The sequence below is a fragment of the Brienomyrus brachyistius genome, chromosome 3, assembly GCF_023856365.1.
Source record: "Brienomyrus brachyistius isolate T26 chromosome 3, BBRACH_0.4, whole genome shotgun sequence".
In the NCBI taxonomy this organism is placed as follows: domain Eukaryota; kingdom Metazoa; phylum Chordata; class Actinopteri; order Osteoglossiformes; family Mormyridae; genus Brienomyrus; species Brienomyrus brachyistius.
In genome coordinates this window covers 34,717,674-34,731,522 of record NC_064535.1, presented here as the reverse complement: position 1 = coordinate 34,731,522, position 13,849 = coordinate 34,717,674, and the positions used below count along the sequence as shown (strand labels likewise).

General features: G+C 53.3%; 1 protein-coding gene across 9 annotated transcripts in view; it reads left to right on the top strand.

The window, feature by feature from the left end:
• LOC125739234 (myotubularin-related protein 5-like) overlaps window positions 1-13,849 on the top strand; it is a 34,934-nt gene continuing 21,085 nt past the window's right edge. For 5 of the 9 annotated variants that reach the window (XM_049009120.1, XM_049009119.1, XM_049009116.1 and 2 more), the window contains exons 1-6: window positions 1-192; window positions 9,068-9,153; window positions 10,707-10,844; window positions 11,010-11,132; window positions 11,232-11,342; window positions 13,532-13,561. In XM_049009120.1, coding sequence (XP_048865077.1) covers window positions 138-192; window positions 9,068-9,153; window positions 10,707-10,844; window positions 11,010-11,132; window positions 11,232-11,342; window positions 13,532-13,561 — 543 coding nt within the window. In that variant the 5' untranslated portion in view covers window positions 1-137. Of the gene's footprint in view, window positions 193-6,242; window positions 6,376-9,067; window positions 9,154-10,706; window positions 10,845-11,009; window positions 11,133-11,231; window positions 11,343-13,531; window positions 13,562-13,849 lie in introns of those variants that run through there. The other 4 variants (XM_049009122.1, XM_049009121.1, XM_049009117.1 and 1 more) reach the window with 2 other exon arrangements.

Sequence of the window (13,849 nt, the reverse complement as noted above, 5' to 3'; positions counted from 1 at the left end):
CCGACCGGACCGACACTATGGCGTCGCTACGCCGCTGGGAGGATGCTGCTGCCGGCCGAGTCTATCTCGCTGAACGGCTGTGAAGGCGCACGCAAAGCGGACGGGAAAGCAGCGCAGCTGGGCCGCACGCCGTCGGCATGGCCAGGCTGGCCGACTACTTCGTAGTGGTCGGGTACGAGCACGACAAGCAGGGTGAGTGTTTTAAACGCCGAGCCTCTAAATGGGGCGAGCGGGAGGCGGGGCCGATCCGAGCCGGGCCGTCCGGGGCCCGAGTGGACGCTTCTTAAACCGGTTGTACCGAAATAGCATGTTTTTATATGCAGCTCGACCGAAAGCGATCGCACGGCTCTGAAGTTTCTGTACCGCTGCCTGTCGCACGGTGAACACACTTGTACGGTAATACAGAGATACAGTGTTGGTATTGGGACACTGCGATACCCAGACTGGGCTGTGCCCACGCGCTCACACACCCATAAAAAACTGCTTAGTTACTGTGACACACCGACACCCTGATACTGTACTGTTTTGGTGCTCTGATGCATTGATATGTAGTCGTTTTGCTACAGTAACACCGACATCCTGATAAAGAACCGTTTAGTTACTCTGATGCACTGATAGCTGGCGGTGTAGATGCACTGATAGTGGGCAGTTTAGATTCCCTGATGCACTCTTGACTGGCAGCAGATGGTAATGTAAAAAAGCTCAGATCTGGAAAGATGGTTACAGCGACCTTTCTGTCCATCGGCACTCAGTGAGGTTGTTCTGGGAAGCACAGAGTGCGTGCAGTCCAGTATCTGCCATGTAGATGAGCACCTGTTTTGACAGCGTCTGTAGGTGTGAGTCGTGGTGTTGTTGTGGTGCAAGTTGCCATGGTGTGGTGTCACGCTGTACCCGTGCCTGGAGACTGTGGCTTTCTGTGAGGCTTCCTACCTGGGCAGGGCCCACAGCCCTGCCGTCCCCTTGACTTCCTTGGATGAAAAATTAATGGCGCTCTCAGACGGTGACGTGCTGTGCCATTCTCGGTTGTGTTTTGAGGACTCGATGTCGCCTGTGGGGCGTTGAGCGTGGCGTCGTGATGAATCGCAGCTCGCTGACGGCATTCTGTGCTCGTGCAGTCCGAGCCCATGCATGGGGACCTCGACATCTCATCACGAGTCGCTCCAGGTCTCCTCCTGTTCCTCCCCACAGAACTCAAGTGGCTTTTTTCTACATTTCGAGGGTTACGCTGTCAGGTTTTTTTTTCTCTTATTAAATAACTGAAAGGTGGTGGGCTGATATGAAGCAGGAGCTTAACAGCATCTGAAGTCGGCTGTCCTGAGTCGTGTCACTCAGTAAGCACAGCCTCAGAATGGCGAAGGCCCTTGTGTATAAATGGTTTTGAAGACTCTCCACTTTATACATGAGGCTTGTTCTGTGACTTGGGTTTGGGTTAGTGTTAGGTTAGCAGAACGGGAGTTGTAATCAGGTTGATGAAGTGGGAGTCAGTATAAGGTTCTGGAAAGGTTTGAACAGTTGGCGGTGTTCATACATCATGGTGCCCCTGATGTGGTTGTGTTTCAGTCTTTGGATGTGTTTTGGACTGGCGACGACCAGTGTTACAGCCACAGACCAGAGAGCTGGCTTTTGGGGGCACATCTTGTTGAATGTTGCTCTAACTGGTGACTCTGCCATAGACCAGCGCAGGCGTGAATCCAGAATCCAGAAGCTCCCTCTGTGGGTCTTTCTTGCGATCTTACCCCAGAATGCAGGGTGACGATGGTGAATATCTGCACTTCTAAACTGTGTAACGTTGCATTCGGCGGCTCGATGGAGATTGGGGAGTGTTGAAATGCTACACAGCACTTGCACATTGTGCGGCGAGACGGCTGGTCAGGAAAAGACTTCCAGGAAGTAAGTGATGTCATTTCCTAAATGCGTCCTTCCAGATGTCAACCTGTGGTCCAGAAGGAAGCTTGGCCCCCGGTTACCCTCCTTTGCTGGAGTGGGTTGAACTTCAGCCAATAAATTCAGATCTCTGTCCCGATAAATTATGCAATCAGCAAGCAGCTAAGAAAATTCAGATTGTGAAGATCTGGCTGCTTTTCACAACTTGTAATAAATTAGTTATTAATGAATGTCAGAATTCTCTGAAGGTTCAGCCAGATGTGTGGATCCTTCAGAAGTGTGTGCCGTGTAGTCCTGAAACGGAGCTTCTGATTGGACGCGGCTGACATAGGGTAGCTCTTCAGGTCAATGGAAGTGTGGTGCCTTCAACACGATTATTCCTGGCAGGTTTCATGATGAGCCCGTGTTGGTCTTCTTGAAGGGCTGAGCCGTATAGACTATAGGGGCTTCCTCCTGGCTGATGGAGGTTCCTCCGGAAGGAGCTGTCTCTGTGCTGACGTGACGGGGAGGACCTGACGTTGCTGTAAAGCTCCTGAGCATCACTGAGCCCATTCTAATTAGCATAGCTTTACCTCTCTTAAGCATACTACACCCACAACAACTTTCGCCGCCTTGAAAACGTCACACGGATAATGGCCTTTATTTGTATTGGTCTCACCTGTGCTTGGTTGGTGGTCTGAGCTTCGGCATTCATTGCCCCTACACGTGTCCGGCCGTGCTGTAGCAGTACAGCAGCGTGTTTTAGTTGCTTCTTTTTAATCTTTATTTATGGCTTCAGATATAATTATGGCGAGAACTCCCAGCAATTCTAGCCTGAATTCTACCAGTACGTGGTTTTTCAAAGACTCAGGTCATGAAGGTGAAATTTAGACCCCTCAGTAGAATGTTGAAGGTCAAGGGGTTGGACCCCAGTGGATGATGAGGGGACAGCAAAGAAACCATGCGGAAGATGGAGATTCCATTGAGCTTGTTGACCAATGTCTGACTCAGTTAACCTTGTCTCATGCTAAGCTGTTATGTTTCCTTCAGCAGTTTATAGGGTCTGTCTGCAGTGAACAGCATGTCTACCTCATCTCTGCAGGCTTGTTCAGGTGTAATGTACTAACAGTGATTCAGAGTGAGTCTGATTTGTTGTTGCTTGCCCCTCTGTGTCTGAATGCTAAGTGTCTTGGGTGAGATGGAGCAGGGGACTTAGAGTGGTTTTGGGGCCCAGCTCAGCATCAGGTTATAGTCTCTCCTTGACGTACTTCAGATACATGGAGGGGGAAGAGCGCGGAGATGGCAGGAAGTTGTGGCCTGTCAGCAGGTCTCGTCACTCTTCTTATGCTGATGTTGAGGCTTCACATCAGCCCGAATCTGCTCACGGGCGTGTGTGAACATTATTTATAGGTGCTGGACAATTTGTGTGTGTAATTTTTTTATGTAATGTTAATGCATTTTATACATTTTTTTGTATGCCATTATAAAATAATGAACTTGAGTGTTCACAATTATTCACCATTTCCATATTAGGTGGGTTTCCTTTGAAGTCCAAGCAACATGGCTGCTGGTGCAGAAGCACTAGAAAGCTACTGGTTTGGGTCTATGGTTTGCGAGTGCATTTTGGATGCCACAGGAATTCAGAGATGGGCTTAAGAGCAGCGATCCACACAGCATGCAGGGACACTTCTGGGATGCCCGTCTTTTGAGTTCATTAGCAGAGATGTCCTCTGTAACTTCAGAGGCACCTTATAAGTGCCAGTTATGCAGGTTTTTTGGGCCAAGGCTGATTCTTATGAAGTTTTCTAATGAGCCAGCAATGGCCAGCTGATTAAGGACAAGGCTGTTATCAGACACACGCACACTAAACCCATGTAGTCTAAGCTGATCCGTCCTTCTCTGTGCTGACAAGGAAGAAAGACACACTTGCTAGAGCAGGGGTCGGCAATCTTATCTGCAAAAGGCGGGTGTGTGTGCTGGTTTTCGCTGCAACTCCCTAATTAGAGGACTGATTGGCTGAAGAGTCCTTACATCTGGGTTTGAAAAGCTGACCTAAAGGTTATGCTAAAAACCTGCACACACACCGGCCCTTTGCGGATCAGTTTGTCCACCCCTGCTGTAGAGGAACCAGCCAGGTCCTGTTTGAGGAACACTTGGTGTTTGAGAAGCTGAAATGGTGAGGCTCATATTTACTTAATGTGCCTTTAGCTGCTTTAGCGATGGAGGAACTTAATGGGAAGCTATGCAAGCAATCTTATTGCTTATTTTTGTTAATGTCACTGTGGTTTTGAGGCTTAGTGAGAGAGTGCAGTTGCAGGAGTTGGTTAGCGTTGGTTAGCGTGAGCATCCGAGTGTCGTTCTGCTTTGAGCTAAAAACAGAGAGGTGTGATGAATACGTCTTACACATGCAAACTTTCTACATCCTTCCAGACATGCCCACGTGTTCCCTGAGGGATCACGCTTGTTTCACCTCCTGAAGTAGCTTCCAGAATTATCAATAGAAAATGAATTGTTTTAGGATGACCTTTTAACTGGTTTGGAATCCTCCCAAATCTATCCGTTCATGGGCATTGGGTGCATCAGCCTTTGTTCCATTCTCCTTCCACACGTGGCCATGTCCTCATTCCTCTTAATCCCCTCCAAAGTATCTTCGTTTTGTTAGTGGCAGTGGGCTTTTGGCTGGGAGCCAGGCGTCTCCTGGCTTCTTGCTGGCTTATCTGATGATAACGTGTTGTGCTGAGGGCAGCCTCAGCTCTCATCTTTCATATCCTCTGAGCCGAATGGGTGGGGGTGGGGAGGGAGAGTTAACAAGCTGATGCAAGAGTGATGTGTCGGTTTTTATAGCTCTGTAAAGATCATGTCTGGGTCCTTCCTGTATTCAGAGACACTGAAAAGGCCTGTTTGTTATCCTCATCGCACCCTTTTGTCGGGGAGAAGAACTGGCTTCAGCTCTTTTGGATTCTGGAGGACAGGTGACTTTGGGCACCTTCCTGTCCCATCTCTGCCTAACCGCGATGGAACGCCTCGCCTCTCACACACAGGCTGATGTGTGCTGACTTCCTGGTGCTGACTTGGAAAGGCTATTGTTGTCTGTGGACAGAGGCCTCTGGTAACACACACCCCCTGCTTCTTTGTTCCAGTAAGAATGTTTTGAACTCTTACCTATAAAGAGATTGAGAGGATTATGGAAGCTTTACAGGAAGTCTGTGTAGCATGATTATTTTATAAGGTCCGGTGAGCCACATTTCCCGAAAAACGGACACACCATTTCTGCTGTAATCAGTGGTGGGAGTGGCTGTCCAAAGTGATAGGTTATGGATTTATTAAAAATTCTTTTGCCAGTTGATTGTAGGGTGGTGTTTGTCACGTTGTTAGCAGAAGTCATGTCCCCTGGTTTTGAACTCCCCCGACCAAAGGTGAAGTGGCCCTCTGCTGCCCGGCTTGCCCTCTCCTGCCCGGCTTGCCCTCTCCTGCCCGGCTTTCCCTCTCCTGCCCGGCTTGCCCTCTCCTGCCCGGCTTGCCCTCTGCTGCCCGGCTTGCCCTCTCCTGCCCGGCTTGCCCTCTGCTGCCCGGCTTGCCCTCTCCTGCCCGGCTTGCCCTCTCCTGCCCGGCTTGCCCTCTGCTGCCCAGCAGAGACTTTTATCCAGATTTGCGATTATTTATTTATTTATTTATTTATTTATTAGTTTGCACAGCGAGTTCCTGATCAGCAATTTGTCAAGGGTACGAGAGCCAGTCTTCTCCTGAGACACCTGAGTCCTTGTGCATTATCACCGGTTCTGTCCATCTGTGCAGTATATTCTCCTGGAAGGTGGTGTATACTGTGCCAGTCAGTGAATAACTGAATGAAAGTGCTTTGTATCTGATGAATCATCTGCCATACATAATGGACAATGCAAGGTGGTATGGGATCAGTGTATATGGGGTCTTTCTGCCCCCGCTGAGGCTGCATGCTAAGCAGATCCTGCTGCGACCGTGAGCCGCATTCCTCCCCCGCCGCCGGGCTTTTCCCAGGGCATCCGTCCAATAGCAAGCCGGCTGGCCTGCTGCTCTATGGCGTGTGAGTCGGGACAGACGGGTGAGGATTTCGGAGCTCCGGCTGGTGGGGATGTTTGTGCCCCCCTAGGGGCAGAATGGAGAACTGATCTCCCCCGTGGTCTCTTCGGGAGCGTGCTGTGCCATCTCCTCCCATAACCCGCCGTTAAGCTGGTTTAGCACTCCAGCTGGAGCAAAAGGGCACAGATCGTGTCTTGGAGAGATTTTAGCATTGTTTACTTTTGCGATTTTGGTTCATGTTTGATTTGCCTGGCCTGGCGTGCCTGTCATATGAGTCACAGCACTTGCTGTAAGCCTTACAGAGGTTGTGCTAAGAGAGTCACGCCCTGAAGACTCTGAGATCATTTCAGATTCCAGCTCTGGGTGGCTCGTGCTCCCACCCCGGGTCTCCCGAACGCATGGATGTCAGCCAGATCTTCAGCCTGGCTCCTGAGTTGCACATGGACGGCTAACATGGTACGAATCATCGTCCAGTAAAACCGTGACCCACGAATTGGGTTTGGAGCGTTTTCATCTACTGTGTGAATGAAGCTGCTGTGGGGATCGTGTCGAGCACAACAACGCACGTCACTTTATGTTCACGCCATATCTCGCAGGAGTGACGCAGCTGGCCCGGAGGACTGTCACGCGGACGAAGGAGTGGCTGTTTGCGTTTCCGCTTCGGTGTTTACTTAGCCTGATTCTGATTTTGTTAGCAATGTGCTAACACCTTTAGGGCAGTTTGACTAGTCACATTGCACTGTCTTGCTTAAACTGTAGGCTGAGTACAGAAAGCAGAGAGGCTTCAGCTTTGGTTAAGTGACAGTGGCTTATTTTAGTTTGAGTAAAGCTACTATGGGTCCTGAAATTGATCTTAATGTTATTTTTGCATTTAAATTCCATGTGGGATGTACCCCAGCTTTGTGCCTTATTCTGCCCACACACAGGCTACAATGCTTTACTGGGTAACTGTTTAGTGTATTTACTATCTATCCATTCTAATCTACTACTGATCGGTACCCTTTGGGTCTTTAAATGAAGCCTTTTAACTTCTTTATACCTTAAAAACCTGTCACTGGCCTCCCTGGGTTAGCACGGAGCTGGTTCCGTGGGTCGGCCTCCCCGGGTTAGCACGGAGCTGGTTCCGTGGGTCGGCCTCCCTGGGTTAGCACGGAGCTGGTTCCGTGGGCCGGCCTCCCCGGGTTAGCACGGAGCTGGTTCCGTGGGTCGGCCTCCCCGGGTTAGCACGGAGGTGGTTCCGTGGGTCGGCCTCCCCGGGTTAGCACGGAGCTGGTTCCGTGGGCCGGCCTCGCCGGGTTAGCACGGAGCTGGTTCCGTGGGTCGGCCTCGCCGGGTTAGCACGGAGCTGGTTCCGTGGGTCGGCCTCCCCGGGTTAACACGGAGCTGGTTCCGTGGGCCGGCCTCGCCGGGTTAGCACGGAGCTGGTTCCATGGGCCGGCCTCGCCGGGTTAGCACGGAGCTGGTTCCGTGGGCCGGCCTCCCCGGGTTAGCACGGAGCTGGTTCCGTGGGCCGGACTCCCTGGGTTAGCATGGTGCTGGTATCACGGACCGGCAGACACACAGATGCTTACTGGTACTCTGTGGTGTGTCCATCTGTGGCCTCGGCCTGGATGTCTGACCGCGGGGCAGGAGCCTAAGATTTAGGCCACGTTAATCTCAGACGGCTTGTTTGCTAAGCGATGCTTATCGTATTTATGTAAGGGCACACTGGGCTGAACATAGCCTGTTGCTTTATGAGAAGTATCATGCGGGGTTGGGTCCCTTAATGCCCATGTTGGTGACATGGAATGATTATCGTACTCGGAGTTTCTGTTTCTGTTTGCGTGACAGTGATGGTTTGGTGTCATCAGGGCTGCTGTGAGCTTATCAGAGAAAGCCCCCCCCCCCCCCCCCCCCCAAAGAGCTGTCCATTCAGGACAGCCACCCTCCCATCAGACCACACCTTCCTGCTGAGGGAATTACTCAGCTTATGGAAGGCAGCGTGTCTGTAATTTCCCTTCTTGTGATGGAGGAGATCTAGTAGGTGTGGTCCCTGTGCCCTCCGGACTGTAACGGGGGCTCAGTGCTCATGTGGCTCCACCACGAGGCCCTGCCCAGTCCCATGAGGCCCAGCTGCTCACCTGATTGGCCCGCTCGTTGTCTGTCTCAGACTGCTCCTCCAGAGCTCCACAGGTGAAGCACCAAGTCCATCTTAACCACCTCTAGGCCTTTTTGGGAAAACCATACTGCTGTAAGTCCCCCAAGATCCCTCACAAAGCTGAGCTTCCGCTTCCTGTATTCTTAATGACATTTATATGACGTTTATAACTCTGCTTTAAGTGTCCCTTGGCTGGCAGAATGGCACTTTTGCTCAAAAAATGCTCGATAAATGGCTGACCCTGCATTCAGACCCCATGTATCATTCTTACTGTATATGCCTGCCTGTCTGCCTGCCTGTCTGCCTGCCTGTCTGCCTGCCTGTCTGCCTGCCTGTCTGCCTGATTGTCTGCCTGATTGTCTGCCTGGTCTATGTTAAAGACCGACTCCCAGTGTGAGCCAGCCGCGACTCACGGGTCCCTTGCAGGTGACGTACTGGCTCTCTGCGATAGGCCCGCTCCCTCTGGAATAACTGCGCCGTGTCCGTCTCAGCCGCCTTATCTGACAGATTGCCCCCTCTTGCTGCTGCCATGTGCTCGGAGGGATAGCGGCCAATAGAGGGCAGTACAGCCAGCGCGTCCTGTGTGTATAACATCATCCTCCCCAGTGGTCAGCAGCAGGACTTATCAGCCATGCCAAGATCGACGGCTTTAACATGACTGTAAACATGCTGTTTGTCATGTCAGAGGGATGCAGTGACACCCCCACAGCTACGTGGCTGATTGCCTTACACCCCCCGCGATCTCCCGTCCGGTATCCTGTAGGGTGGGTTTCTTGTCATCCCGCCCTCCCTAGGGAGAAGCCTTTATGAGTCTTTTCGGCTGGCTTGTAGCTCCATACGTGGTCTTGCAGTAGAAAACCCAATGTTTCTGTTCAAGCGATTGAAGCCTGTAGTTTAGTGGTCCAGCTGGCTGGAATGAGGGCTGTCCTTGGGCCCGGCGTGGCCCGCTCTGGTCCGCTGTGGGGGGCGTGGTGTGCCCATCATGACGTCACTCTCCGCCCCGTTCTGCAGGAGGTGGTGATGGCCAAGGCCGCATTCTCCAAAGGTTTCCTGAGAAAGACTGGGAGGACAACCCCTTTCCCCAGGGAGTCGAGCTGGTGAGTGGCTTCTCCTGCCTTACGCTTTGGTCACATGGTCAGAGCAGTGGGCCAAACACTGTTGAGCTCCTCTGACATGCACAAAATAACCGAAGACCCCCCCACCCAACTCAGACCGGGGCGACATTCGTAAAGCAGGCAGGAATACCCTCCGATTCCAGAGTTAGTTTTGCCCCCGGCAGTATACTGAGTCGGCAGTTTCATTATACGAGAATAAATATTGATTTCCGGATGCAGAAAAGGGGGATTTCTTGAGATTCAGTGGAAACAGAAGGAAGCCCTCCCTGCCCTGATCAGCCCTGGGGGATCCTCCCTGCCCTGATCAGCCCTGGGGGATCCTCCCTGCCCTGATCAGCCCTGGGGGATCCTCCCTGTCCTGATCAGCCCTGGGGGATCCTCCCTGCCCTGATCAGCCCTGGGGGATCCTCCCTGCCCATATCAGCCCTGGGGGATCCTCCCTGCCCATATCAGCCCTGGGGGATCCTCCCTGCCCTGATCAGCCCTGGGGGATCCTCCCTGCCCTGATCAGCCCTGGGGGATCCTCCCTGCCCTGATCAGCCCTGGGGAATCCTCCCTGCCCTGATCAGCCGTGGGGGATCCTCCCTGCCCTGATCAGCCGTGGGGGATCCTCCCTGCCCATATCAGCCGTGGGGGATCCTCCCTGCCCTGATCAGCCCCGGGGGATCCTCCCTGCCCTGATCAGCCCCGGGGGATCCTCCCTGCCCTGATCAGCCCCGGGGGATCCTCCCTGCCCTGATCAGCCCCGGGGGATCCTCCCTGCCCATATCAGCCCCGGGGGATCCTCCCTGCCCATATCAGCCCCGGGGGATCCTCCCTGCCCTGATCAGCCCCGGGGGATCCTCCCTGTCCTGATCAGCCCCGGGGGATCCTCCCTGCCCTGATCAGCCCCGGGGGATCCTCCCTGTCCTGATCAGCCCCGGGGATCCTCCCTGCCCTGATCAGCCGTGGGGGATCCTCCCTGCCCTGATCAGCCGTGGGGGATCCTCCCTGCCCTGATCAGCCGTGGGGGATCCTCCCTGCCCTGATCAGCCCCGGGGGATCCTCCCTGCCCTGATCAGCCGTGGGGGATCCTCCCTGTCCTGATCAGCCGTGGGGGATCCTCCCTGTCCTGATCAGCCGTGGGGGATCCTCCCTGCCCTGATCAGCCCCGGGGGATCCTCCCTGTCCTGATCAGCCCCGGGGGATCCTCCCTGCCCTGATCAGCCCCGGGGGATCCTCCCTGCCCTGATCAGCGTTGGGGGATCCTCCCTGACCAGATCAGAGACCCCCTGATCACATTGTCCAGACCTCAGATTGTGGCTGGCACCTCCTGCTTGCTGTGTGGCTGTGACACAGGGACGGCCTCCAAAGAATGCAGATGAGTGTTTCTGCATGTTCACCTTGTGCATCGTTTAATCCACACGGCGGTCCCACACCACTCCACCGCACACTCTCACACACTCACTCATCCGGTCTGATTGCCGGGGAGGTGAAGGACCCCAGCCCTGCCCTGGACCAGTGTCTGCTTCTGACAACCCGCCTCACCCGTGCAGTTCTGCCAGCCCAGCGGATGGCGCCTGGTCCCTGAGAGGCTGGAGCCCTCCTTCTTTGCAGCTGTGCTGACGGACATCAACTCCGATCGCCAGTACTGTTCCTGCTTCACATTCTGGGAGGAGGCTGATGGCAAGCAGGTATGTGGTGGGGCACCTCACTGATCCACAATGCGTTTGGCACAGGGACTGGGCACCGTTACCATGGCAGCACAGGCATGCGAGTGAGGGGTGCTGTTTTCATTGGGATTTGTGTTCTGCATACCGGGAGGTGATTGTTTTGCGGTTCTCTGATCCCCCGCGCAGGCCCAGAAGAGCCTCCTCAGTGAGGGAGATGACGATGACGACGGTAACATGCGGTCCGGACGGCTTTTCGCTCCCAAGAGCTTGGTTCTGGTGTCGCGACTCGACCACGCGGATGTCTTCAGGGTATGCTGGGGATTGGCTGTTGGGATGGTGTGATCTTTGGGCTCGGTCTCGCTTCGCGTTTCCCCGCAGACGTCACCATGTCAGCTGTCCCGTCCACAGAACTGCCTGGGGCTGATCTACACGGTGCAGACGGACGGCGTCAGTGTCGCCCTGGAGACGCTGATTGGAAACCTGCTGACGTGCTACATTCCTCTGGCGGGCGGGTCCCAGGTGAGCTCCCGGCCGTGCCAGTCTGGGTGGCGCTCTTTCGCGAAGAGGCCTAACTTCCAGTGCTTGTGTGAGTGCTGACAGTGCACCAGGGCTGTCCCAACCCTTTCCCGTTCCAGGGCGCTAAATGAAATGTGATTTTCATTGGTCACCTTCCTTCCCATTCTGACACCAGATTCCCATTCTGATCAGATGGGGTGCTGCCTGGTGTCCGCTGTGCCTTAAGCAGCAGCTTAGTTCCCTGCGCTCTTCTGTCCCCGCAATGGGCTTGTAGCCAGTTCGGGGCCACAGTGTCAAACGCATATCTCAAACATTATCAGGAAGAACTCTCAGATTTACTGGAACCAGCGAACACGGAGGGAAGGTTGTCCGGTTCCCATTTATTGGAAGCCTCCATTTGTCGTGCCGGACCTTTCCCAGAAATGTCACTCCACACACCTCCAGTTAAGATTAATTGTTCTTCAAAATAAAAGCCAACATCTTGTGAAATATATTTTTCAGCAAATAGCATTGTCGTTTTAACTATTTGTAAATGACTTGAGGAGAGATTCCAAGGAGGACCGTAGCTGAAGCAGTCAGCAAGCTTACCGGAAGAGTTAATCAGGGAATATAACCGTGACGGCATCCTTCTGCCGCTCCACCAGGTGAGGGTGCTGTGGGTGCCGGGCTGACGGAGGTCCTGCTGCACAGCAGTGGGCCGCTTGTGTTGTTTCTCACCGTACGTTTACTCTGCTCGCTGACCTGGGATGCAGCCTCGGCTCAGCGCCTTTATGGATGCGGCCACACGAAAGCGAGAACGACATCATAGGCCGACAGCCGTTTAGGAAGCAGGTGACGCTGTGAAATGGTGGATGGCCGGAGAGCATGGCTGTAGCTGGGGCAGCACAGTGCCGTGAGAGCACCATCTGTGGCTCGTGGTCGTGCAGATTCATGTTTGTGTCTCTGCATTTCCTGCAAGACTCGGCTTCTCCCCGAATAACTTCAACTCCGACTTCCTGGGTGGTTTCTGTCCAACCAGTGCTTCTTTCTGTCGGCTTTATTTATATCCCAGCCACACATGTGCGTGTTTTGCTCTTTCAGAAGATTGCTGGACACCCTTGACTGATTAGTTCCTTTTAGTAATTAAGTGCAAGACTCCGCACCGTCTACATCTGGAGCCTTTTTGCTTCCACTTGCAGATTTTCTGCTTGTAACCTTCTTAGAAGGTAAATATTATGGGTCATACTGACAGAGTGCTTTACCTAGACGGTCAAACAGGATGTACTGTAATCTTTTGGTGCTCAGGCTGTCAGGGACCTGCCTCATCTGCTATTTGCTGGTGGTCTTAAAACAGCTTCGGGTTTTGGCGTGGGCTGCTCAGCAGCAGTGTAGGAAGGCTACTGCTCTCTTTCGGTCCGGCGTAATCAGGCCTGTGCATCGCGTCGCCCTGACAGCCAGCTGTTTTTAGTGGCTCCTGTAACTTTAGAAATGTGTCCAAAAAAGCCCACTTGAGTCCAGCTCACACATGGGTTCTGCTCACACATCCATGATCTGAGTCCCGTGATTTCTGCCCCCCTGCCTGGCCATCATCCTGTCTGTCTTTGCACCTGTCATGGCTGTGCCTGACATGACTGTACAGTGTATGTGAAGGAGTACATAAAACATTGTTTCTGTAACATGTGTGTTCTATAAGTGATTTATAAGTGTTTTGTTGCTGCAAGAGTGTGCGGAGGTGTGGACTCCGTGGAGCCCCTTATTTCATAGAAATTCTCCATCTGCCGTCTTTCCTGCTGTCTACGGTGCTTGGCTTGACCCGCGCAGAGCTGAGGTCCATTTTCATTTTTCACGATGGCCTCCGACCTCTGGGAGCAGCGCCAATTGGCAGAGAGGTGCAGTGCCGTGTGGCCCCACATTAGACCACGGCCTGGTTACTTGCACTATTTCTCTGTGTGTGTTTTACGAGTATTTTTTATCAAGGGGAAGAGCTGCAGTGCAGATTAATGACGCCTTCAGTGAAGGGTAAAGTTTCCATAACACCATTATGCCCAGAATCGTCAGCCTCCCGGAGGCCATAACTGTGCAGCGCTGACGACTCACCTCACCATTCGTTAGACCCACAGTGTGGCCACCCTGTCACTGTGTTGGTGTCCTGTCGTGGTGTTGGTCTAACACGTCTGTTCTCCTGTTCTGTATCTGTCTGTCTGCTAACCTAGCTTGACCCGCAGACGGAGGAGGAACACGTGGTACGGATGACCTTTTGTTCTACACCTTAGCTCTCAGCCTCCTCTTTCACCCCCAGGGGAGGGGCGGGTGGAACAGGGTGGGGCTTAGCACGCGCTTCTCCAATCAACACGCAGAGCTCACGTGGCTGCATCCCGCAACCCCTAGGGCATGACCATGCTGCAGTCTGACCTGATTTCATCTCACTTCAGAAACCCCACCTGGCCTGTTAGTGGGGCTGGGCCTTTTCCCCAGGCCTGCTGTCTGTCTGATGGAGCCTTTTGGACCCTGTAGAAGCTTCCTTCATTTTG